The sequence below is a fragment of the Pseudoliparis swirei genome, chromosome 13 (genome assembly GCF_029220125.1).
Source record: "Pseudoliparis swirei isolate HS2019 ecotype Mariana Trench chromosome 13, NWPU_hadal_v1, whole genome shotgun sequence".
NCBI classification, from domain to species: domain Eukaryota; kingdom Metazoa; phylum Chordata; class Actinopteri; order Perciformes; family Liparidae; genus Pseudoliparis; species Pseudoliparis swirei.
The window spans coordinates 20887700-20914375 of NC_079400.1; the positions used below are offsets into that span (position 1 = coordinate 20887700).

Sequence of the window (26676 nt, forward strand, 5' to 3'; positions counted from 1 at the left end):
CGGAGCTTTATTCTCTTTCCCAACACACTGAAATGTGATTCTGCCCTCAAGCTTTGCCGAGTCAACCAAACCGTTGTTTAAGCCCCGCCCCTCGAAATCCACACCGGAAGACAGACATCTCGGTCCAGCCAATCAGGTCCGCGTTCGAAGAGACGACGATCTTCTCTCCGCCAATCACGATCGTCGAGAGGCGGCCGTTGCCACAGAGATGGTGTTCCGCGTTATTTGGTCGTTTGTCCACTGAGGACTTTCACTGGGAGTCAGGACTCGAACCCGCGACCGGAACGATGGAGCCGGCAGGACTTTAAACGGTCAGCCGGAGCGTTTCCTCTTCACTTCTGAACAACGGAGTCACGACCAGAGAAAAACGTCGTCGTATTGGAATGACGTCGACAGCCAATAAGGTAACCAACTTTATATGGACTTAGTACTGGTTTAATGGCCGTTAGTAGCGGGTTAGTGACCGTTAGTAGCGGTTTAATGGCCGTTAGTAGCGGGTTAGTGACCGTTAGTAACGGGTTAGTGACCGTTAGTAGCGGTTAGTGACCGTTAGTAACGGTTTAATGACCGTTTGTAGCGGTTAAATGACCGTTAGTAACGGTCGTACCAATTGCTAGCTTGTCAATAATGTTATGCTCACGACGACAGATATAGTTGTTGTTGTTGTTGTTGTCACGCTTCACTGATGGGGAGACGAGTTGTTAGCTAGCAGAGCTAACACACACGCACACACACACATAGACACTTACAGACACACACACTCTCACTCCCACACACTCACACGCACACACACACATAGACACTTACAGACACACACACTCTCACTCCCACACACACTCACAGGAGTGTCGGACCAGTGTGTCTGAGGAGAGCTGCTTCCTCAGGTCCTGGTGGCCTCGGTGAACCTGACGAGTCCAGCGTGTTGTTGTTGTTGTTGTTTACCCAGGAGAGAAAACAGTCGAGGGGGAGTGGCCGTTACTTCCTGTATGGCTGTGGCAGACTCCACAGGTACCCGTGGCCGTTGAGTCTCATCTTGAATCCTCTCTCCTCTCAGGTTGTTCAGAGGATGCACCCGACACGCAGCCCCTCTTCCATCCCCACCGTTGTCCCCGGCGACGCCTTGGACCTCAGCCTGTCCGGCTCCCAGCTCGCCGTGTCCAGGAGGCCCGGCAGCGCGTCGCCGGGGAAGTGCTTCTCTCGGTCGGTGTCGGTGTGTGTGGCCGGCGACGGCAGAGGGAAACGCAACACCCTGGTGAGGGACCGCCGACGGCCACCAAGGAGTGACGAGTGACGTGAGAGTGACGTGTGAGAGTGACGTGTGCACGTGAGAGTGACGTGAGAGTGACGTGAGAGTGACGTGAGAGTGACGTGAGAGTGACGTGAGAGTGACGTGAGAGTGACGTGTGCACGTGAGAGTGACGTGAGAGTGACGTGAGAGTGACGTGTGAGAGTGACGGAGAGCGTGAGAGTGACATGCACACACACACTCGTCTGAAATATGAAGGACGTGTTTCTGGAAAGTAAAGAGAGAAGGAGAAGGAGCGCCAGCCGGAACTTTCCGAGCGGAGCGTCTCCTGCAGGAGCAGCAGCTGGGAGGAGGGTCAGGTTACCACCACCAGGAGCCGGTGAAAAGAGAAGTGTGTGTGCACGCTCTGGTTCTATTGTCTGGCAGCTGCCCCCCCCCCCCTCTGAGGATGCAGAGGGGCTTTAAATGTAAAGACTCTCTAAATGCCACGACACCCTCTCCAAGTCTCTCAGGGCTGTCATTGGGTCTCCTCCTCCTCCTCCTCCTTTCTCGTGAAGCAGACAGCAGAGGAATGCGCTGCCTGAATTGTGTTGTCAGATTGCTTCTCATTGGGCCAGCTGGCTTCACCCCCCGCCCCTCATTTACACACTTCTCCAGACACCCTGCGCAGCACACAGAGCGTCAGAGGTCAGACCAGAGGTCAGACCAGAGGTCAGCCTGCATCTGCCTGGTGGAGGAGGGTTTGGCTCTGTGGAGGATGGATGGCAGGTCGTGTGTGTGTGTGGGGGGGGGGGGGGTCAGGTCCCATGTCTGCAGCTGTCATTACAACCTTTAATCTCCCCAAAGCCTCTGTGTGTGGTGGTGATGAGTCGTGTGTTGTGCACCACGAAGCCCGTGTGCTTTAAAGAGGAACAAGACAAACACGCTTCAAAGAAAAAGACAGTGCAAACATATATATATATATATATATATATATATATATATTAGTGCTGTGAAAAATAACGCGTTAACACGTTATGATTAAATTACAGGATTAATTAGTTAGTTTTTTTAACGCATTTAACGCATGCGCAGAATGAGCTTCCTCCACCTCTTCAGGCTGAACTCTGTCCGCTCTCCTGCAGACGGTCTGTTCATCGGTAATGATCCTTCCTCAGGTTCACCTACGGAAACCTTGTTACGACTTTTACTTCCTGTAGATCAGGGTCTCAACACGTCGATCGCGACCTGCCAGTCGATCGCGGCGTAGTGTTGGTAGATCGTTAAGGTTGTATTGGGAGATCGTTAAGGTAGTATTGGGAGATCGCATGACATTTAAAAAAATTGTCCCGCCCCCCTGACATCTCCGCCCGCACGTCTTTGTTCTTGTATTAAACTAAACGTCTGTTGTTGGTCGTCTCTACAGCAGCATGTCACTCTGTCTCTACGTGTCGCGTTAACTCTTCTCGGCTCTCCGTCTCGCGCGCCGCAGAGCTGTGTGTGTGTGTGTGGCGCTTCGGGACGGAGCAAAACAAAAGTCACTTGCACTTGTCAACCTGTCCACCTGTCCGTGTCGGTGAGGTTTCCCCTGTTGAGTCACATGAAGCCGCAGCTCCACTCCTGCTGGTGCCCTCCGTCAATTCCTTTAAGTTTCAGCTTTGCAACCAAAGACGTTGGTTCCCGGTCGCTGCCCGGCGGCTCATGGGAGTAACGCCGCCGGATCGCTAGTCGGCATCGTTTATGGTCGGAACTACGACGGCATCTGATCGTCTTCCAACCTCCGACTTTCGTTCTTGATGAATGAAAACATTCTTGACCAACGCTTTCGCTTTCGTCCGTCTTGGCCGGTCCAAGAGTTTCACCTCTAGGGCTCAATAGAATGTCCCCGCCCCTTTCATCACGGCCCAGTTCATGAAGAAACCACAGTCAGTTTGCCTCAGCAGCTGCGAGAGGAAGACGAGAGGCCTTCAGGCTGCATCATGGTGGAGTTCATGGTGGACAAACAAGAGAAACATGTTCTGTTTAAACATTCTGTTGAGGATGAAGATATATTAATGTTCCACATGGAAGAGAACTGATAAATAACTGATGAGTTGCAGCACCATTGTTTTGTTTTTTATGAATAAAAAAATAATGTATAAATGTATATATCCGTCTTTTGTCATAAATCTTTATGTTCTCACAAAAATATACCGAGAATATCGGTAATATGTGATTAATCATGATTAATCCACAGAAACCCGTGATTAATTTGATTAACATTTGTAATCGTTTCACAGCCCTCATATATATATGTTGTACTCTTCCTCCTCCTACGACTGTACTACTGGCACGTAGTTTGTCTTTGCTCGTGTACATAAACACTGGGCTAAGCCGGACTGCCTTGTGTGTTCCCAGTCAGGACCAGAACCAGGACCAGAACCAGCACTACTTGGCGCTGTTCGACAGCTCGGACGGACACAAGAAACAGTCCGGCCTCAGCAGAGCCTCCCCGGACAGAACCACATGGAACATCCTGGTACTTTGGCCACCACAGAGCATACGTTCTACATTCTACATTATACATTATACATTCTACGTTATACATTCTACGTTATACATTCTACATTCTATGTTATACATTCTACGTTATACATTCTACATTCTATGTTATACATTCTACGTTATACATTCTATGTTATACATTCTATGTTATACATTCTACGTTATACATTCTCAAGATTCAAGATTCAAGATGTTTTATTTGTCACATACACACACAGGGTGTGCAGTGAAATGAAAGTGGCAATGCTCAGCAGGAATGTGCAAGGGCAACAAGTACACACTATTTACAATAAAAAACAACACAGTATTTACAGTAAGTGTGTGTGTGTGTGTGTGTGTGTGTGTGTGTGTGTGTGTGTGTGTGTGTGTGTGTGTGTGTGTGTGTGTGTGTGTGTGTGTGTGTGTGTGTGTGTGTGTGTGTGTGTGTGTGTGTGTGTGTGTGTGTGTGTGTGTGTGTGTGCCTAAGAGGGGCAGTTGTGTGGGGGTCTATGTGGGGGTCCTGGTGAGGTCGGAGTTCACAATCCTGATGGCCTGAGGAAAGAAACTCCGTCTCAGTCTCTCTGTTCTTGCAGCGTGACTACGGAGGCGCCTGCCTGACCGCCAACAGCTGAAACAGTCTGTTGTTGGGGTGGTGAGGATCCTTCATGATCCTGCGGCTCTGGTTCTGCACCTCCTGGTGTACAAGTCCTGCAGGGTGGGAGTGGTTCAATAGTGCGTTCAGCGAGCACTACTCTCTGAAGCCTTCCTGTCCTGGCGGACAGTTGCCAAACCAGGCTGTGATGCTTCCTGTCAGGCGCTCTCTACAACTCCAGAGTAGAAGGACTGAAGGATCCTCTGGGAAACTTTAAATTTCCTCAGCTGCCTGAGGTGGTAGGCGCTGCCTTGCCTTTCTCACCAGAGTGTCTGTGTTCGTTGACCATGTCAGATCCTCGGTGATGTGGACTCCCAGGTATTTATACCCGCTCACCCTCTCCACAGTAGTCCGTTAATCCCCAGTGGTGAGTCGTCCTCTGTTGTTGTACCCTCCTAAAGTCCACAATCAGCTCCTTAGTTTTGGTGACATTCATGATGAGGCTGTTGTCCTGGCACCAGGTGACAGATCAGCAACTTCCTCCAGGTAGGCCTTCTCGTCGTTGTCGGAGATCAGGCCCACCACCACTGTGTCATCCACAAACTTGATGAAGGTGTTGGAGCTGAACCTGGCCACACAGTCATGTGTGTACAGGAGTACAGTAGGGGCTGAGGATGCAACCCTGGGGGATCCTGTGTTCAGGGTGAGGGATTTGGAGGTGTGTCTGCCCACCCTGACCACCTGTGGCCTGGCGGTCAGGAAGTCCAGGATCAAGCACACAGGGGTGTTCAGTCCCAGCTCAATCAGCTTGCCGGCCAGTCTGGAGGGACTATGGTGTTGGCTGAACTATAATCAATGAACAGCAGTCTCACATAGCCCCCTCTGGCTGTCAGATGAGAGAGTGTGGTGTGCAGTACCTGGGAGACAGCATCATCTGTGGATCTGTTTGGGCGATAAGCAAACTGCAAGCGGGTCCATGGAGGAAGGAGGAAGGCGCAGATGTAGTCCTTTATCAGCCTCTCAAAGCATTTCATGACCACCGAGGTGAGGGCCACGGTCGGTAGTCATTCATACATGCTGGAGAAGCATTCTTGGGCACAGGGACAATAGTGGATCTCTTGAAGCAGGCGGGGACCACGGACTCAGCCAGCGAGAGGTTGAATATTGTGGTGAACACTGGAGCTAGCTGATTAGCACAGGTCTTCAGTACTCGCCCAGATATGCCATCTGGACCTGCAGCTTTCCTGGTGTTCACCCTCAACAGAGCCCTCCTCACACTGTGCTCGGTCACAGAGAGTGTGTGTTCATCCCCAGCGGTAGAACTCACCTCGCTCACGCTAACGGTGTTGTTGTTAGCCGAGCTACGCTGTTGTTGCTAGCCTCAAACCGTGCATAAAATGAGTTCAGGTCGTCCGCTAGGGATGCGTCGGCACTCACCATTCTTGCGGGTCTGCTCTGGTAGTCTGTGATAGTCCGTAGCCCCTGCCATAGGCGCCTGGTGTCGCGCTGCTCCATCTGTGATTCCACTCTGTCTCGGTACCTCCTTTTGGCGTCCTTCACCGCCCTCCTCAGTCCATGGACCGCTGCCTTGTACTCGTCCATGTTGCCGGATACAAGACCGGAGTTATAGGCAGCAGTGCAGGCGTCACAGCTTCACGGATGGATCTATCAACCCACGGCTTTTGGTTAGGAAAGACCCTAACTTTTACCGTGGGGACGATGGTGTCCGCTAGCGTTGCTATGAGGCTCATTGCTACTTCCATACTCGCTGACGTCACTGGAACTGGATTGGATCATGTCCCAGTCGGCGACCGCATGAGCGTCCTGTAGCTCAGCCTCTGATTGGTCAGACCACCGCGTTCGTTCCTCGTCACTACCGCTTCCCGCGATCTTTTGTCGGTACTCGGAAGCAGAAAAATGGCGGCATGGTCTGATTTGCGAACGGAGGAGAGAGACAGCCTTGTAGCCTCTCTTGAATGGCGTATAGCAGTGGTCCAACGTTCTTTCCTCTGGTAGCACCGTAATGTGCTGGTGAAAGTTCGGCATGACTTTTTAGGTTTGCCCTGTTAAAGTCCCCAGCCACCACCACAGCGCGTCGGGATACTTGTTCTGATGCCGACATAACACATCATGTAGGTCCGATGGTGCTCGTCGGTGTCCGCTTGTGGTGGAATGTAGCGGCTGTGGTGATGACCGAGCTGAACTCCGGGAAGGTAGAATGGATGGCATGAGATCGTCAGATGTTCCAGGTTAAGCGAGCAGGGCGAAAGAGTCTTAATGTTCTTGGGGTGCACCACATGTTGTTAGTCATGAAACAAACCCCTCCACCCTTAGATTTACCAGACTCTTCCGTTCTGTCTGCGGAAAACAGAGAAGGACTCGGTTGGGCATATGACTCGATCCGGCACCAGCGAGGTCAGCCATGTTTCCGTCAGACAAAAGATGTTACAGTCCTCATGTCCCGTTGGAATCTGATCCTTGCCCTAACATCATCCATCTTATTTTCCAGAGACTGGGCGTTAGCAAGAAGGATGCTGGGCAGAGGTGGACGGTGGGCTTGAACTCTCAGTCTGTTCGAATTCGCTCCGTTCCTCGATGTTTTTCGTCTCCCGTAGTAGCGGCTCCACTGTTGTTGATGTGGTTCGCTCGTACGATCTCTGCCGGCCACGCTGGATCGATGGAAAAAGTGGACAAAAACCCTTGTTTTGCACAAAAGTTTATGTCCAAAAGTGTGCTGTGGTCGTATGCTGTTAGTGCCGATGTGTTTGTGGCAAAGAAAACATTAAAAATAAACACAAAAACTAAAAGAGTGCACAATCTCCGCGGAGCTACCTCGACGGCGTCTGGACACAGCCGCGCCATCTTATATATTCTTGTACGTTCTACATTCTATGTTATACATTCTATGTGACACATTTAACATTCTACGTTCTACATTCTACGTTATACATTATACATTCTATTACATTTATCATTCTACGTTATACATTTCGTTATACATTGCTCGTTATACATTCTACGTTATACAATATACATTCTACGTTATACATTCTACGTTATACAATATACATTCTACGTTATACATTATACATTCTACGTTATACGTTCTACGTTATACATTATACAGTCTACGTTATACATTCTACGTTATACATTATACATTCTACGTTATACATTATACGTTATACAATATACATTCTACGTTCTACATTCTAAATTATACGTTATACATTCTACGATATACATTATACGTTATACATTCTACGTTATACAATATACATTCTACGTTATACATTCTACGTTATACAATATACGTTATACATTCTACGTTATACATTCTACGTTATACGTTATACATTATACATTCTACGTTATACGTTATACATTCTACGTTATACATTCTACATTCTATGTTATACATTATACATTCTACGTTATACATTCTACGTTATACATTCTACGTTATACATTCTACGTTATACATTCTACATTCTATGTTATACATTCTACGTTATACATTCTACGTTATACATTCTACGTTATACATTCTACATTATACATTCTACATTCTATGTTATACATTCTACGTTATACATTCTATGTTATACATTCTACGTTATACATTCTATGTTATACATTCTATGTTATACATTCTATGTTATACATTCTATGTTCTACATTATACATTCTACATTATACATTCTACGTTATACATTATGTTATACATTCTACGTTATACATTCTACGTTATACATTCTATGTTATACATTCTACATTCTATGTTCTACATTATACATTCTACATTATACATTCTATGTTATACATTCTACGTTATACATTATGTTATACATTCTACGTTATACATTCTATGTTATACATTCTACATTCTATGTTATACATTCTACGTGACACATTTAACATTCTACGTTCTACATTATACGTTATACATTCTACGTCATACAATATACATTCTACGTTATACATTCTACGTTATACATTCTACGTTATACAATATACATTCTACGTTATACATTCTACGTTATACATTCTACGTTATACATTCTACGTTATACATTCTACGTTATACATTCTACGTTATACATTATACGTTATACAATATACATTCTACGTTATACGTTCTACATTCTAAATTATACGTTATACATTCTACGATATACATTATACGTTATACATTCTACATTATACGTTCTACGTTATACAATATACATTCTACGTTATACATTCTACGTTATACAATATACATTCTACGTTATACGTTATACAATATACATTCTACGTTATACATTCTACGTTATACATTATACGTTATACAATATACATTCTACGTTATAGATTATACATTCTACGTTATACATTCTACATTATACATTCTACGTTATACATTCTACGTTATACATTCTACATTCTATGTTATACATTCTATGTTATACATTCTACGTTATACATTCTACATTCTATGTTATACATTCTACATTCTACGTTATACATTCTACATTCTATGTTATACATTCTATGTTCTACATTCTACGTTATACATTCTATGTTATACATTCTACATTATACATTCTACGTTATACATTCTACATTCTATGTTATACATTCTACTACATTCTACATTCTATGTTATACATTTAACATTCTACGTTATACATTCTACATCAGCGGTCCCCAACCTTTTTTGAGCCACGGACCGGTTCCGTGTCAGAAATTATTTTCACGGACCGGCAATATAAATGACGTAATAAATATGACGTCATACAATTATACGAAGGGCATGAAGTGCCAAAACTACAACTCATCATTACGCCGAATGAGTGTGAGCCGTGCTTGTTTACCTGCAGCAGCCGCTGATGGAGACGGCGACACAGACGTGTGTTTGGTCCGCTGCTCTAACCGAGTTCTGGTCGCTGTCATTAGAACAGGCAGTTGTTGTGTGAAATGTCCCTTAAGGCCACCGTCATTTGCATGTCCAACACATGTTCTTCTTGCTCGGACGGGTTCGATTCACCGGGTGGGTTTGTTTACAAATGGGTTGCAGGTCTATTCTTTTGCAGTCGGGTCTTTTGTGGTTGGAGTACCGCTCAAACTCTTTGAAAAGCCTCTTCCACCCGGTCAACGTCTGAAACATGGAGAATATTCCGCTGTTCACTCGCCCACACAGCAGAGACTTCATCGGCCAACTTGAAAACAGTTGTCATTTCCCTGAAGTGACAGAATTCATTGAGCAGGTTGAATCTGTTTGAAGATTCTTTGTCACTGTGCCGCCAGCAGAGGGTTCGGCGCGTGAGACTCGCCTGCAGCGATAAACCCGAACTTTAAGACTCCTAAACGCGACTCAGACACATGGGTGGATCCGGTCCTTTTTCAAAATAATATATTTTTCCGACTGATTAAAAAAAAAAATGTAAAACTTTATTTATTCACTTTTTTTTCCGCGGCCCGGGGGTTGGGGACCCCTGTTCTACATTATACATTCTACATTTTATGTTATCCATTCTACGTTATACATTCTACGTTATACATTCTACATTTTATGTTATCCATTCTACGTTATACATTCTACGTTATACAATCTACGTTATACATTCTACATTCTACGTTATACAATATACATTCTACGTTATACTTCTACGTTATACATTCTACGTTATACATTCTACGTTATACATTCTACGTTTTACAATATACATTCTACGTTCTACGTTATACATTCTACGTTATACGTTATACATTCGACAATATACATTATACGTTATACATTCTACATTATACGTTATACATTCTACGTTATACATTCTACATTTTACGTTCTACGTTATACGTTATACATTATACGTTATATGTTACAGAAGAGACATTTCATATACATCATATTGTCTGTCTCTGAAAGTCATAGCTGAGTTTTAATACACTTTCCTCCATTCCAGACATACAAATAGAGTTGAAGGTTTGTCAATGTTTCATGTTGCCGTGGTAACGGGTGTGTGTCCGGTCTCCCAGGACGACCAGCCCCGAGCCTCCTCCCTGCAGTTCGGCCCCCGCAGCACCGGCAGCGTGGACTCTCCCACCGGGCCGAGGAGGAGAGAGACGGGCATCGCTCTGGCTGCCACCTTCACCGCCAACAACAGGTGGGCAGCGGCTCACACACACACACACAGGTAGAACAGCGGCGACTTGCACGACTGCACCTGCTTCTCACATTTCAAACCTGCTGATTCTGCCGTGAGGGCTTCCAGCTGCCCACTGAGTGTGAGTGTCGTGCTGACCACCAGCGGTCTGGTGTCTGTGTGTCTCCCAGGAGCAACAAGGGAGCTGTGGGGAACTCCGTCACCACCATCTTACACAACAACTACTCTGAGAAGCCTCTCACGCCCAAGAGCTCCAACCAGAGGCCGTCCTTTAAGTGCGTCCTGACACGACCACGGACAGGTGAGCGTACGGCGGTCACAGTTGTTCGTTGTAACGTTTTGTTCTTTTCTTCCAGTAACATCCTGAAGGCCACGGCCAACGACGAGGTGTCCCAGGACAGCAGCTCCCTGACCAAGTCGCAGAAGAATTTCTCCTCCACGTCCTCCAACCACCAATCCTCAGTGAGCCCCGCCCCTTCTCGGAGGAGGGAGGTCACCGAGGAGGAGGCCGAGAGGTCAGGGCGCTGCGCCGCTTGCGCTGTGCTTCGCTGCCCGACGGCGTTCCCGTTCTCACAGCAGCTGCTCTGTGTGTGAAGGTTCATCCAGCAGGTGAACCAGTCGGCGGTCACCATCCAGCGCTGGTACCGACGCCACGGCAACCGGCAGCACAGCAACCAGGCGGCACTCAAACGCATCCTGGCCAGTAAAAGAAAGGTATCAATGCATCCTCGGTGTAGTCACGCTCTCTCTCTTTACAATGTCTCCATTGTCACGATATCTCCATCGTTCCATTCTTTAGGAGTGGGAGGAGAGGACGGACGAGGACCGTCGCCCGGAGCAACAGAGAAGAGACGAGGACAGGAAGCGGATTCGTGAGGAGAAAGCTCGCCTCGCCCGCCTGGCGGCCATCCAGGTACCAGCTCTCATGGACCTCCAGCAGGTTTAGTGCTGCACCGCCATAAACTACGGACCTGTAATCCTAAAACAGTGGATCCAACCCCGCCTCCAACCCCGCCTCCAATCCCACCTCCAACCCTACCTCCAACCACGCCTCCATCCCCGCCTCAAACCCCACCTCCAACCCCGCCTCCATCCCCGCCTCCAATCCCGCCTCCATCCCCGCCTCCATCCCCACCTCCAATCCCACCTCCAACCACGCCTCCATCCCCGCCTCAAACCCCACCTCCAACCCCACCTCCATCCCCGCCTCCATCCCCGCCTCCAATCCCGCCTCCATCCCCGCCTCCAACCACGCCTCCATCCCCGCCTCCAACCCCGCCTCCAACCCCACCTCCATCCCCACCTCCAACCCCGCCTCCATCCCCACCTCCATCCCCACCTCCAACCCCGCCTCCAACCCAACCTCCAACCCCGCCTCCAACCCCGCCTCCATCCCCACCTCCAATCCCGCCTCCAACCCCGCCTCCTCTCAAGCTAAAAGTCAAGGCAGCCGCTCAGTAGTCTGGGACCTCCTTCATTAGGTTACGCTCTTGATCCTCACCGACCGGTGAAACATCGTTGCTGACGTTCCCCTGGACGATGCGGCTCACGACATTGTCCAGTGTCTCCCTCTGGTGGTGTGTTCAGGAGCTGCAGCAGAAAAGAGCTCAGCGGGCAGCTGAGGAGGAGCTGGAGAGTCTGAGGCCGACGGGCGCGGTCGGACGCAGGAAGCCGCCTCCCACCAACAACACGTCGGTGGGCCCGATGTCGCCCGCTGACGGGAAGGCTCAGAACACGGGTCAGTACCTCCACCTTCAGTCATGTGCGATCATCTGCAGTTTAAAGTCTGTTGTCCTTGTAGAGCTTGTGGTATCTCGTACATGGATGTTGTGATGTGAGGTCAAAGGTCAGGGATGTCTATGTGTACAGATGTAAAGCCCTCTGAGGGGAATTTGTAATTTGTGATATTGGGCTGTCAAAATAAACTGAACAGTTGATTTCTGTCTCCACAGAGTCCAACTTGAGAGTTACAGCGGACTTGATTGAGCTGAGCTTCAGGGCCATTTCCCCGGCTTCGTCCAATCACAGAGGCTCTCCGTGTTCTCAGGTGAGTCTGCGCTCTCCACTTCCTCCCCGCCCCCCCCCCCTGTCCCCTGACGTGTGACACGTTTCCCCCCAGGAGGAGCGGGTGGGGGTCGACGTGTGCCTGGTGCAGCAGCATCAGCACGACGACAGGAAACTGATCCGGAACGAGAAAGCCCGCCTCCTCCTCGCCGCCGCCCAGGTGGACACACCTGAGGTACGTACTGCGCCGTCGAGCCACGCGGCGTCGCGGCTCTCGGCTGACGGCTCCCCCTGGTGGTCCGTTACAGGAGCTGCAGCTGGAGAGACGAGCGGGCGTGGAGCGCAGGAGGAAGATCAGGAGCTCAGCCGGCAACAGCAGCCCGACGTCACCCACAGGTGTGAAAGCCACCAACACAGGTGAGCTGATTGACAACAACAACACAGGGGAGCTGATTGACAACAACACAGGTGGGCTTATTGACAACAACAACACAGGGGAGCTGATTGACAACAACACAGGTGGGCTTATTGACAACAACAACACAGGGGAGCTGATTGACAACAACACAGGTGGGCTTATTGACAACAACAACACAGGTGAGCTGATTGACAACAACAACACAGGTGAGCTGATTGACAACAACAACACAGGTGGGCTTATTGACAACAACAACAACAGGTGAGTTTATTGATAACAACACAGGTGGGCTTATTGACAACAACAACAACAGGTGGGCTTATTGATAACAACACAGGTGAGCTTATTGACAACAACAACACAGGTGAGCTTATTGACAACAACAACACAGGTGAGCTTATTGACAACAACAACACAGGTGGGCTTATTGACAACAACACAGGTGGGCTTATTGACAACAACAACAGGTGAGCTTATTGACAACAACATAGGTGATCTTATTGACAACAACAACACAGGTGGGCTTATTGACAACAACAACACAGGTGAGCTTATTGACAACAACAACACAGGTGAGCTTATTGACAACAACAACACAGGTGGGCTTATTGACAACAACACAGGTGAGCTTATTGACAACAACAACACAGGTGGGCTTATTGACAACAACAACACAGGTGCTGCTCTAGACCTCTCCTCTGGTTCAGACTCTAGATCTTGTGTCTCACTCCGCTGCTGTCCATGTCTCCTCCGTGGTCGCGCGACAGAGACCAGCGTCAGTCCGGTGTGAATGCAGAGGACAGTGAGACCGTGTCTGGGTCTCGTCTCCTCTCTGGCTCACGGTCTCGTGGTTTCAATGTTTGCAGACTCCGGTCTGCAGGTGGGGGACCTCTCCGGCTCCAGAGCCGCGTCCCCAGCGGCGTCCCGCCTCAGAGGTTCCCCGTGTTCCCAGGTGAAGAACCGGAAGCCGGCTGCTCTTCACGGACTTCTGAACGATAACCGCTCCGTCCTTCTAAAGCCTGCCGGTTGTCTCCGTGCTGCAGGAGATCCTGCACAGGTCTGTGAGCGTGGAGGACCAGCGGCGGTCCAAGAGCACCCTCACCGAGCTGCTGGACACCCTGAAGCTGCTGGAGGGGGAGGAGCCAGAGAGGCCGTCGCAGTCGAAGAGCTACAACAAGGAGAAATACGCCTGGATCGACGAGGTGTTCAGTGTTCAGGTCTTAGCGATGAAGCTGATCGCTGTTCATGTAGCGACAACACCACTCACACCTGCATCTCCACCTGAAGGACGGAGACTCCACCTCTCTGACCACCGACAACCTGGAGCGCCACGGCCAGCTGGGCCTGCACCCCGCGCTGCCCGACGGGGGCGCCCTGCTGTCCGAGGCCAAGCTGCAGAGCATCATGAGCTTCCTGGATGAGATGGAGAGGTCGGAGCAGGAGAGGCCGCGCTCGGTGACCTCGGGGCGCTCGCAGGCCGTGGAGGAGGAGGAGCTGGCAGGCGTGGAGCAGGCCTCCGCCACCGCCGCCCAGGTCGCCGGCTCCATGACGAGGATCAAGCTGCAGCTGGAGGAGAAGAAGCGTGCAGTCAACATGCTGCAGGCCGCACTGGTGAGGAAACACAGCGGTTACCGCAGTAACGATGACCGCACTGGTGAGGAAACACAGCTGTTACCGCAGTAACGATGACCTCACTGGTGAGGAAACACAGCTGTTACCGCAGTAACGATGACCTCACTGGTGAGGAAACACAGCTGTTACCGCTGTAACGATGACCTCACTGGTGAGGAAACACAGCGGTTACCGCAGTAACGATGACCGCACTGGTGAGGAAACACAGTAACGATGACCTCACTGGTGAGGAAACACAGCGGTTACCACAGTAACGATGACCTCACTGGTGAGGAAACACAGCGGTTACCACAGTAACGATGACCTCACTGGTGAGGAAACACAGCGGTTACCACAGTAACGATGACCTCACTGGTGAGGAAACACAGTAACGATGACCTCACTGGTGAGGAAACACAGTGGTTACCACAGTAACGATGACCTCACTGGTGAGGAAACACAGCGGTTACCACAGTAACGATGACCTCACTGGTGAGGAAACACAGTAACGATGACCTCACTGGTGAGGAAACACAGTGGTTACCGCAGTAACGATGACCTCACTGGTGAGGAAACACAGCTGTTACCGCAGTAACGATGACCTCACTGGTGAGGAAACACAGCGGTTACCGCAGTAACGATGACCTCACTGGTGAGGAAACACAGCGGTTACCGCAGTAACGATGACCTCACTGGTGAGGAAACACAGCTGTTACCGCAGTAACGATGACCTCACTGGTGAGGAAACACAGCGGTTACCGCAGTAACGATGACCTCACTGGTGAGGAAACACAGTGGTTACCGCAGTAACGATGACCTCACTGGTGAGGAAACACAGCTGTTACCGCAGTAACGATGACCTCACTGGTGAGGAAACACAGCTGTTACCGCAGTAACGATGACCTCACTGGTGAGGAAACACAGCGGTTACCGCAGTAACGATGACCTCACTGGTGAGGAAACACAGTAACGATGACCTCACTGGTGAGGAAACACAGCGGTTACCGCAGTAACGATGACCTCACTGGTGAGGAAACACAGCGGTTACCGCAGTAACGATGACCTCACTGGTGAGGAAACACAGCGGTTACCGCAGTAACGATGACCTCACTGGTGAGGAAACACAGCGGTTACCGCAGTAACGATGACCTCACTGGTGAGGAAACACAGCGGTTACCGCTGTAACGATGACCTCACCTGTGCTGCAGGGCCAGCAGAGGGCGCTCACCGTGAGACACGTGAAGGAGACGGAGAAGGAGCTGGGCCGCAGCTTCCAGCTGCAGAGGGACCAGTATGAAGCCACCATCCAGAGGCACCTCTCCTTCATCGATCAGGTAGAGAAGACACCTCTCCTCTCCTCTCTCCTCTTCTCTCCACTCTCTCTTCTCTCCTCTCTCCTCTCCGCTCTCTATCCTCTCTCCTCTCCCCTCTCTCCTTCGTCTCTGGTTGAGATCCTGTGTGTGTCCAGCTGATCCAGGATAAGAAGCAGTTGGGTGAGCGCTGTGAGGGCGTGGTTGGAGAGCTGCAGACTGTGGACCACAAGTACACCAAGAAGATCTCACAGCTGCAGGAGCAACACGACCTGGTGAGCGACAAGGAGCTCGTGGGCTGCTCCTCACGTTCTGCTCCTCACGTTCTGCTCCTCACGTTCTGCTCCTCACGTTCTGCTCCTCACGTTCTGCTCCTCACGTTCTGCTCCTCACATTCTGCTCCTCACGTTCTGCTCCTCACGTTCTGCTCCTCACGTTCTGCTCCTCACGTTCTGCTCCTCACGTCCTGCTCCTCACGTTCTGCTCCTCACGTTCTGCTCCTCACATTCTGCTCCTCACGTTCTGCTCCTCACGTTCTGCTCCTCACGTTCTGCTCCTCACGTTCTGCTCCTCACGTTCTGCTCCTCACGTTCTGCTCCTCACATTCTGCTCCTCACGTTCTGCTCCTCACGTTCTGCTCTGCATCGTGTTGCGGAACCTTCTGGCTGCTTTGGTTAACTGTCTTCTCTCGCTTTCCTTCTTCTTCTTCTTCTTCTTCTTCTTCTTCTTCTTCTTCTCCTTCTCCTTCTCCTCGTCCTCGTCCTCCTCCTCTGTCCTTTCTATATATCTGTTTTTTTATCCTGCTTTTAGGTGTGGCAAATTCTGGGTCCCTTGTGCGAGGTAACTCTTTTGTTCTGCCCCTCCGTGGCCCATCGCTCTCTCATCCTGTCTCTCGTGTGTCTCTGTTGGACGCTCTGTCTGCATGTGAGTCTTTCTCATTCATCTCCATGTCGAACTCACTGGGTGCTGTTGGCTTCATGAGTTTGATCCTCCTGGTGTTACGACTTCACCTTGGGAAACACAGTCTCTACATGAGTAACGTGTGCAGACGCCATGACGCCAACCCCCTCCATCCTTTACCTTCCACAGGAAATCAAGAAGCTCAAAGAGCTGATGAGCGCCACGGAGAAGATCCGCCGGGAGAAATGGATCGACGAGAAAACCAAGAAGATCAAAGAGATCACCGTGAAAGGTGCAGCAGACAAGACATGTGACCTCAGGACATGTGACCTCAGGGTCTCACTCAAAGACGCCCAGTAAACCAGCTGGTCCGCTGTTGGTCGTAGTTTTCTTCTGGCGTGTGAACAAAGATCCACGAGAAGCTCGAGAACCCTCAGTGACTGTTTATGTATATATTTACCTCTGTTTACACCAATATTCAGACCTGAAATAAACTGCCGCCAAGTCATCGGTCTCATCCAGAGACATGAACGGTCACATTCCCCCCCGGCGAGCCGTAAACATCTGGCCTCGGGTCGTGACCCGGGTCCTGTCCTCCCCCTCAGGTCTGGAGCCAGAGATCCAGAAGCTGATCTCCAGGCACAAGCAGGAGCTGAAGAAGCTGCGGACGCTCCACGAGGCGGAGCTGCTGCAGGCGGACGACCGCGTGGCCCAGCGCTACGTCCGCCAGTGTGAGGAGCTCCGCCTGCAGCTGGAGAGGGAGAAGGAGGAGCAGTGCCACCGCGAGAGGGAGCTGGCCAAGCAGAGGTGGGCACGTGGACACAGATGCTCATGTCTCAGAGACTCTGTGTTTGAGGTTTTCTTCTCCATGTTGCTGCTGGATCCTTACTTATCTGACACAATTTACACTCTGTGATAAAAGACACTAGGAGCTGCACACATAGGCAGCTCCTAGTGTCTGTGGGACTCCTATCCCCCCACAGACCTGGTCAGACAGGAAGTAGTCAACAGGAAGCGGCTTCACCTTCTGCGTGGAGCTCAGGGCATTACATGGTCTTCAGTCTTACCTGCTCCTCGAGGCTTGTTTGGGAGGGAGGGAGGGAGGGAGAGAGAGAGAGAGAGATTTTTTTGATTTTTTGAAAAACCTTTATTCAAAGAAAGCTTTGAACCACAACAAACCAAATTATTTTCAACACACACAACATAAACGCAGCACCAATCCTGAAAAAACAGAGAACGTCCATGATGCTCGTGTTGGACACTAAACTAAAGTCCACTGAGGACAGGAAGTGCCTCCTGCCCTCCGTCTTGAGGCTGAAGCTCCTCCCAGTGCTGAGGCTCTGGCTCCTCCTCTTCATTCGATCTCTCCTCTCGCCCTCCTCTCTGCGTCCACCACCAGCAGCACCTTGTTGAGTTCACACAGGATCTTTTTGAGCCTGTAGAACTCTTGCGGCGTGAAGGCTCCTCTCTTGCCCTTGCACGTCAGGAAAGTGGCGGACAGGAAGAACTTATCCCTGCAGAAGTGGTCCTCCACCTTCACGTGCCACTCCTGCTTGGTCTTCCGGAGGAACTCCTTAATCACCTCCACACTGTAGTGTGGATCTTCGTAGGGGCCTTCCTCCGAGCTGGACTCTGTCTCCGGCTCCGCCCCCCTTGGCCTGGACCTCCTTCTTCCCGCCGTCGCCTTCTTTGCCTGTGGGTTCTCTCCCTCACCTCCTCCACACTTCCTCTTTAAACGGGGGACTCTGAGGCTCTCCTCCTCCGCCTCCATGTCCACCTCACTGTCTGACAGCCTCACCTCCCTGACGACTGTCTCCCTTTCTTCGTCTGACTCTCCTTTGTCCTCTTCTTCACCTTCTTGGGCCACCTCAGCCCCAGCCCCACCCACTTCTCTCCCCTCTTCCTCACCCTGCTGTCCTGTGACCGTTTCTCCCTCGTCTCTCCTCTCCGCTTCAACTTCTTGGTCAGCACCAGCCCCTCCCTCCTCTCTCCCCTCCTCCTCTTCTACCTCCTCACCCACACCCTGCTGGCCTGTAATCATCTCCCCCTCTCCCTCCTCACCTTGCTGGACTGGACCAGTGCCCCCCTCCACTTCCTCCTCCACAACCTGCTGGGCACCCCCCATCTCTGCCTGCTCTCTCTCCTCATCCTGCTGGGAGCCCCAGTTCCTGCCTGCTCTCTCTCCTCCCCCCTCTGTGTGCCTGCAGTCCCTGCTTGCTCCCCTCCCCCCTGTGCACCCCGTGCTCTCCGCCCCTGGTTCTGCCCCCGAGGAGCCGCCCTGCTGGTGTTCTGCTCAGCAGCTCTCCACCGGTGGCAGTCCCTGGCTCTGTGCCCCTCTCGCCCACAGATGAAGCCCCTCCCGTTCCCTGAGGAGATGTATATTGGGTAGTTGTGCCCGGCCACCCTGATGAACACCCGGAGGCAGAGCTCTTCTCCCTGTTGTTCAGGATCATAGAGATGCCTCGGTGGGACCACACGTGTTTCATCCGGGAGGACTTCCACCCTGAGGATCTTCCTCAACCGGGACACCACCTTCCCGTGCTTCACCAGCTCCTTTAAGATCACCTCCTCTTGTATAAAAGGAGGCACGTTGGCCACGGTGACCCGAACCGACGGTGTGGCCAGCGGCGCCACCGGCACATACATGCCACCGATGACCACCCCCGACACCACCACCTCGTTCACTTTCTCCACGCTGTCTAAAAACAGCACCACCGCTCCGTTCATACGGGCAGCGGACCTCACGCAGCCGTCGCCAACCACGTCGCCCACTGCCAGCCCCACCTCCTCCTCCGAGCACGGGAAACTCGGCGCCACTCTAATGCCGTGTTCCCTCGTGAGGAAACTCATATCCTCCATGACTAGCTCCCCGCTAGCTTCCCGTTAGCTCGCCGCTAACGCTCACACAGACACACAAAACAATCTCTCCGTGAACCCACACACTCACACAGACAGTCGGGTGAACCCACAGACACTCACAGCAAACATACCTGTTAACCCAGTCACTCTTTAACGTGGAAAAACCACCTTCAAACCAAGCAACTCTCCCCTGCTCCACAACCACACGTCCTCTCACGCTGGGAGAGAGAGAGAGAGAGAGAGAGAGAGAGAGAGAGAGATTGTCTAGGTGTCTTCATTTTTCATTCATTTCAGGTTACAGTTATACTGTTCATCAAAAAAATTACAAAACAAAATAATGCAAATACAAATAAACAAACATCAACAAGAAAACATTAGTAAGGAACAACAACTCATAAGTTCAAGAACAGAGCGTCTCCTCTAACTGAACACAGGACGTCCTTTAGCGCCCAAAATGTCACAAACAGTTCTGTTTTATTTGTTAGTTTGTAAAAACCAAACTCCACCCTGAGCCGAGCGGTCAGGAGCCCCGTCAGCATCAGACTTGCGTCTTCTGACCCTGCACCTCTGATGCGGTTTTTCCTGGATTTCCATATTGCCAGTTTGGCCAGTCCTGAGAGGAAATTGATTAGTGTGTGCACATTTTTGTTTTTGGGAATAGTTCGGACCATAAATAAAAAGGCGAAAAGAGAAAATTTCCCCTAAGCCCTGATACCATGCCTGCAGGCGACTGAAAAGTCTGACCAGTCTGGAGCACTCCACAAACAAGTGGTGGATAGTTTCTGTCTGAGAGCAGAAAGGACAGCCGTCTCCTGAGCCCGGATCCAGGTGCACCAGATACCGGTTCGTAGCTATGGCCCCATGTACAATCCTCCACTGGAGGTCTCCTGTCCTTTTATCTACAGGGGGTTTGTACAGGGACCGCCAACTGCCCCCTGGGGAGGATCCCCTGCCAAAAAAACCTGTCCACTTCGACACCCTCACACCCTCCAGAGAATGCAGGTTAGAAACCTTCACAGAGATCTGGTACACTGCTTTCCTCCACAGAGACTCAAACTCCCCCAACTGGGGTGTCTTCAGGGACAGCAAGATGTCCTCCTCCTTCCATTGTCCAACCAGAGGTGGGAAGACATACTCACACTCATCATCTAATTCACCATGCTACAGGTCCAGCAGGCGGCCGGTGGAGTTAATGAGTTAATAAAACTCTCTCTCTCTCTCTCTCTGCCACCGGGTCAGAATTACACCCTGTTTACCTTCATTTTAACAGCGTGTGTGTTTTTGTGTGTGTGTGTTTTTTTGTTTGTGTGTGTCAGGTGTGAGAAGCAGCTCCAGGAGGAGGAGCTGTCGCTGCAGCAGCAGAGGAGGCGACTCTACAAGGAGGTGGCCGACGAGAAGGAGAGGCTGGCTCAGCTGGCTGCACGGTGAGGTCAAAGGTCACCGTCATTAACCAGAGGGACGTGAGAGTCATGGTCGCCACTGACCACGGGGGGAGAGCTGCCGGCCTGTTCCTGCAGAGCAGAGTGATGGATAGAGAACATGTGGGCTCTCGAGAACATGTGGGCTCTAGAGAACATGTGGGCTCTATAGAGAACATGTGGGCTCTATAGAGAACATGTGGGCTCTAGAGAACATGTGGGCTCTCGAGAACATGTGGGCTCTCGAGAACATGTGGGCTCTCTAGAGAACATGTGGGATCTATAGAGAACATGTGGGCTCTAGAGAACATGTGGGCTCTAGAGAACATGTGGGCTCTAGAGAACATGTGGGCTCTATAGAGAACATGTGGGCTCTCTTGAGAACATGTGGGCTCAATAGAGAACATGTGGGCTCTAGAGAACATGTGGGCTCTATAGAGAACATGTGGGCTCTAGAGAACATGTGGGCTCTAGAGAACATGTGGGCTCTAGAGAACATGTGGGCTCTATAGAGAACATGTGGGCTCTATAGAGAACATGTGGGCTCTAGAGAACATGTGGGCTCTAGAGAACATGTGGGCTCTATAGAGAACATGTGGGCTCTAGAGAACATGTGGGCTCTAGAGAACATGTGGGCTCTAGAGAACATGTGGGCTCTAGAGAACATGTGGGCTCTAGAGAACATGTGGGCTCTCTAGAGAACATGTGGGCTCTCTAGAGAACATGTGGGCTCTATAGAGAACATGTGGGCTCTAGAGAACATGTGGGCTCTAGAGAACATGTGGGCTCTAGAGAACATGTGGACTCTAGAGAGAACATGTGGGCTCTCTAGAGAACATGTGGGCTCTATAGAGAACATGTGGGCTCTCTAGAGAACATGTGGGCTCTAGAGAGAACATGTGGGCTCTATAGAGAACATGTGGGCTCTCTAGAGAACATGTGGGCTCTATAGAGAACACGTGGGCTCTAGAGAACATGTGGGCTCTAGAGAACATGTGGGCTCTCTAGAGAACATGTGGGCTCTAGAGAGAACATGTGGGCTCTAGAGAACATGTGGGCTCTCTAGAGAACATGTGGGCTCTAGAGAACATGTGGGCTCTAGAGAGAACATGTGGGCTCTAGAGAACATGTGGGCTCTAGAGAACATGTGGACTCTAGAGAGAACATGTGGGCTCTAGAGAACATGTGGGCTCTAGAGAGAACATGTGGGCTCTCTAGAGAACATGTGGACTCTCTAGAGAACATGTGGGCTCTCTAGAGAACATGTGGGCTCTAGAGAACATGTGGGCTCTAGAGAGAACATGTGGGCTCTAGAGAACATGTGGGCTCTCTAGAGAACATGTGGGCTCTAGAGAACATGTGGGCTCTCTAGAGAACATGTGGGCTCTAGAGAACATGTGGGCTCTCTAGAGAACATGTGGGCTCTAGAGGAAACCTTTTAGATCGCGCATGCTTCATGAGGCTCTTCTTCGTTGGTGCAGGCAGCGCGTCGAGCTGGAGGACCTCCGCAGGCAGCTGGAGGAGAACAGCTCTCTGGCCGGGAGGGCGCTCCGAGAAGAGCTGGACAAGAGCCGAGAGGAGCAGGAGAGGAGGCACCAGGTGACATGTGCACACCATCACACACACACACACACACACACATACACAGGCACGCACACACACACACACACAGGCACTGAGCAGGACTGACTGAGTGTTGCCACCAGGTGGAGGTGAAGGCGCTACAGGAACGGCTGGACATCGAGAAGCAGACGTGGGAAGAAAACTACAAGAAGAAAGAGGTTCGTAGTTCTTCTGCTCAACCAGCTGCCTGGACAGGTTGCTGGTTGAGATCCTCACAAGTGTGACTCGTTACAGAAGGTGTTGTGAGTGTGTGACCTGTGACCTGTGTGACCGCGCCCTTGAGCGTGTCCCCCGAGCCACGGCGCGAAGGCCATTCCCTGTGTGTGTGTGTGTGTGCTCGTGTGAGGACAGCGTGCGCTCTGTGTCCACAGGAGGCGTGGCTGCTGAGCCGCGAGCGCCAGCTCAAAGAGGAACTGCGGCGAGGCCGAGATAAGGAGATCGAGCTGGCCATCTGGACGCTGGAGGAGGAGACCAGCAAGGACAAAGAGGCGTGTGACCGGGCGGCCGACAGCAGGTGTGTGTGTGTGAGACTTCCTGGAGCACATGACTCGTGTGTGCTGTCATGAACGCCAGCGCAGTGCGGCCGGGCGCTTTTAGAACCCTTTATTGCTATATTTCTTTACATATATCTGCATCACACATTTGCCTCGTCGGGCTTCACAGTCTGTACAGCGCCTCTGGCACGGCGGAGGTCATGTGACCTGAGTGATGAGCGTTGTTGCAGAGGTTTCAACGCCCCCCCCCCCCCCAACGGCCCCCTGTCCCTCTGTCCTCAGGGTGAAGCGCGTGCGGGAGAAGTACGAGGCGGAGCTGAAGGAGCTGGAGCGCTCCGAGCGGACGGCGGTGGAGAAGCAGCAGGAGCTGAGGAGGCAGCAGGTGGAGGCGGAGGGGGAGCTCCTCCGGCTGCAGGCCGCGCTCCGGCAGACGGAGCAGCGGGCCCAAGACGTCGCTCGGGTAAGGAGCCGGGTGGCCGGCGGTAACCGTGGAGACCACGTTCTGAAGGCCTCTCCTCACCGCCACCCCGTGCCCTCAGACCCGGGACAAGCTGGTGGACGAGCGCCGCGGCCTGGCGGAGGTCATACGCCAGGAGTTCGCCGAGCGGCTGGTGGCGACGGAGGAGGAGAACCGGCGCGTGAAGGTGGAGGTGTCGGAGGTCCGGGCCAGGCTGCGGCTAGAGGTGGAGCGAGTCACCAGGGAGAAGGAGGAGGAGCTGGCTGAGGTCCACCAACGGTGAGGCTGAGCTTTAGGCCGACAGGCGTTGATTTATCAATCAGCTCTCGTATTCATCTGGATCCTCAAATCTATTTATTATTATCCATCTTTAGCTCCTGAGTTTTGTTCTTCCAGTCAACTCAAATGAACTTTTATCTAATCTACAATTCAACTACATGTCTGTGATTGTTTCCAGAGTGAAGTCGGCCATCTTGAAGAAGGAGGAAACGGTCAGTCACCTCCGCAAGCAGCACGAGGTGAGCCCCCCTCTGTCACAGCGGGATTAACAACAACACACCAGCTGGACGAGGTGATTGACAGCGTGTGTTTGAACGCCGGTCCTCTCCTCTGATAGGCTGCCGTGAAGAGGGCGGATCACCTGGAGGCCCTGTGGGAGCAGCAGAGGAAGCAGCTGCTGGAGAAGTGACTGACAGGAGGGCTTTATCTCTCTGGACCCCCCCCCCCCGTCCCCGTCCCCCCATCTTTGGAGACAAGACTGAACCTGTGGACCTCCAGGCGGTTGAACAGAGACTGGACCTGGTCCTCACTGCAGCCCCCCAGGCATGAAGGAGCGGGTTGTGTTGGAACTTCGCTGCTTTAAAGAACAGACCAGGTGGCACCAATTCTTCTTCTTCTTCTTCTTCTTCTTCTTCGTCCCTTTCCAGAGGAGGACTACTGCATTTTTTTGTGACTGTATATCCCAGTCTCCCCCCCCCTCTTCCTATGGAGCAGGAATGCCTCCATGTTCCCCACAGAGTGACCACGGAGAACTGTTCCAGATGTCTCTGGAACCTGCGTGGTGGGGAGGGGGGAGGGGGGGGGTCAGCTAGTGGACCTGCTGGTGCCCCCGTATCTGCTGAGTCATGTGTTTATGCCCCAGTGAAGTCTTGCTTCTTGGTCACAGACTGAGGTGACAGCGCATGCAGCAGGAGGCTGGAGGAGAGAGGAAAGGAGAGAGGAGGAGGGAAAACAGGACCTCTTATGGTTTGAGGTCAGATGATTGTAGGCTTTGGAAGTTTCTGAATGTGAGGAAGAAAGAAGAAGAGGGGAGAGGAGAGGAGAGGAACGAGGAAGAAAAAGGAGGTAGGAGGAAGGACAAAGGACAAAGGAAATGGAGATGGGAGGAAGGAAGTAGGAGAAAGTAGGAGGAAGGAATGCTTAAGAAGGCAGAGCTGGGACAGAGCGATGTGGTAGGAGGCATAAAGCATGCGACACACACGCACACACAGATCACCATGAGCTCGTGGGGTGGGGGGAGGAACCCTAAACCTGGAAGTGAAGCCTGTAATGGGGGTGAACAGACCTCACTGGACCTCATTAGACTGTATTAGACCTCATCAGACTTCATCAGACCTCATCAGACCTCATCAGACCTCACTGGACCTCATTAGACCTCATCAGACCTCATGAGACCTCATCAGACCTCATGAGACCTCATCAGACCTAACTGGACCTCATTAGACCTCATCAGACCTCATCAGACCTCATCAGACCTAACTGGACCTCATCAGACCTCATCAGACCTCACTGGACCTCATTAGACTGTATTAGACCTCATCAGACCTCATGTGTGACGTGTTCCTCCCTCGATGTTTATGCAGGACGTCTCACGCCTTACATTCAGTCGTCGGGTTCTTTCTGCTGATGGAAGTCGTTCCAGCCACAATGTGAAGTGTTCATATGAAGTGTAACGGAGGGGGAGGAGCCTAAAGGACTGGAAGCGACCGCGGTTTGCTCGTTGGCACGGCGGCGATGGCAGCACGCCCGTCCTACAACAGCCAACGTGCCTTTGTGTGTGTGTGTGTGTGTGTGTGCCAGCGTTCCTCCCATTGTGACCCGAGATGACCCTCGTGGTGTCTCTCACACACACACACATTTTGTATTCATTTGTACCTTTGTATACAGCGGTCATTGTCGAGGTCCACGTCTCCATGTGTAACCAGCTCTTCAAACACTGCTGTTTGTTCATCATGATGAAGATGATGAAGATGATGTTTATAAAACTGTGAAGGAGATGGTGACTGATCTATCAGCAAAAAGAATAAAAAGAAAAGACGAGTTGAAGACTGGCGCTGTGTTCCTCGTCTGTGGGACAACAAGACAATTGTTTGTCCCCCTCCTCCTCCCCCCCCCCCCCATCATCCCTCGCTCTGCTGGTAGCTGCTGGTTGTCATTTCTTCGTCGTCCCGGTCGTGGAAGTTAAACCCCTCTGGGGTGTTTCCGCTCTACATATGGATGCTGTCCAGAGCTGACCCACTTCCTCCTCCCACTTCCTCCTCCCACTTCCCACTTCCTCTTATTCTACTTCCCTCCAGCCGGCGGTGCTGCACACGTGTCTCTCTCCTTTCAGCCCGGTTCCTTTCACACAGGATCTTCCTGGGAGTTGTTCCTGGTCCGATGTGAGGTCAAAGGTCAGGGTATGTGTACAGACTGTAAAGCCCTCTGAGGGGAATTCTTCATTTGTAAAATCGGCTATACAAAAGAAACTGATATTAATTCATTGAAACCAGAAGCTGGAGAGGCATTGACTCACTCTCCATTGACTCACTCTCCATTGACTCACTCTCCATTGACTCTCCATTGACTCACTCTCCATTGACTCACTCTCCATTGACTCACTCTCCATTGACTCACTACATTGACTCACTCTCCATTGACTCTCCATTGACTCACTACATTGACTCACTACATTGACTCACTACATTGACTCACTCTCCATTGACTTACTCCATTGACTCACTCTCCATTGACTCTCCATTGACTCACTACATTGACTCACTACATTGACTCACTCTCCATTGACTCACTCCATTGACTGACTCTCCATTGACT

General features: G+C 51.1%; 1 protein-coding gene across 1 annotated transcript; it reads left to right on the plus strand.

The window, feature by feature from the left end:
- The first annotated feature begins 226 nt into the window (after positions 1 to 226).
- Positions 227 to 25908, plus strand: cep131 (centrosomal protein 131). The gene is made up of 27 exons (XM_056430478.1): positions 227 to 404; positions 1055 to 1252; positions 3627 to 3743; positions 10362 to 10489; positions 10660 to 10764; positions 10846 to 11004; positions 11086 to 11203; positions 11289 to 11402; positions 12077 to 12227; positions 12442 to 12536; positions 12609 to 12728; positions 12802 to 13144; positions 13778 to 13863; positions 13955 to 14113; positions 14199 to 14522; positions 15731 to 15856; positions 15991 to 16107; positions 16922 to 17024; positions 17338 to 17539; positions 20908 to 21015; positions 22491 to 22608; positions 22716 to 22790; positions 23004 to 23146; positions 23409 to 23586; positions 23666 to 23862; positions 24041 to 24101; positions 24200 to 25908. The coding sequence occupies exons 1-27, from the start codon at positions 384 to 386 to the stop codon at positions 24269 to 24271; spliced, it is 3738 nt and encodes a 1245-aa protein (XP_056286453.1). The 5' UTR covers positions 227 to 383; the 3' UTR covers positions 24272 to 25908.
- The last annotated feature ends 768 nt before the right edge of the window (positions 25909 to 26676 follow it).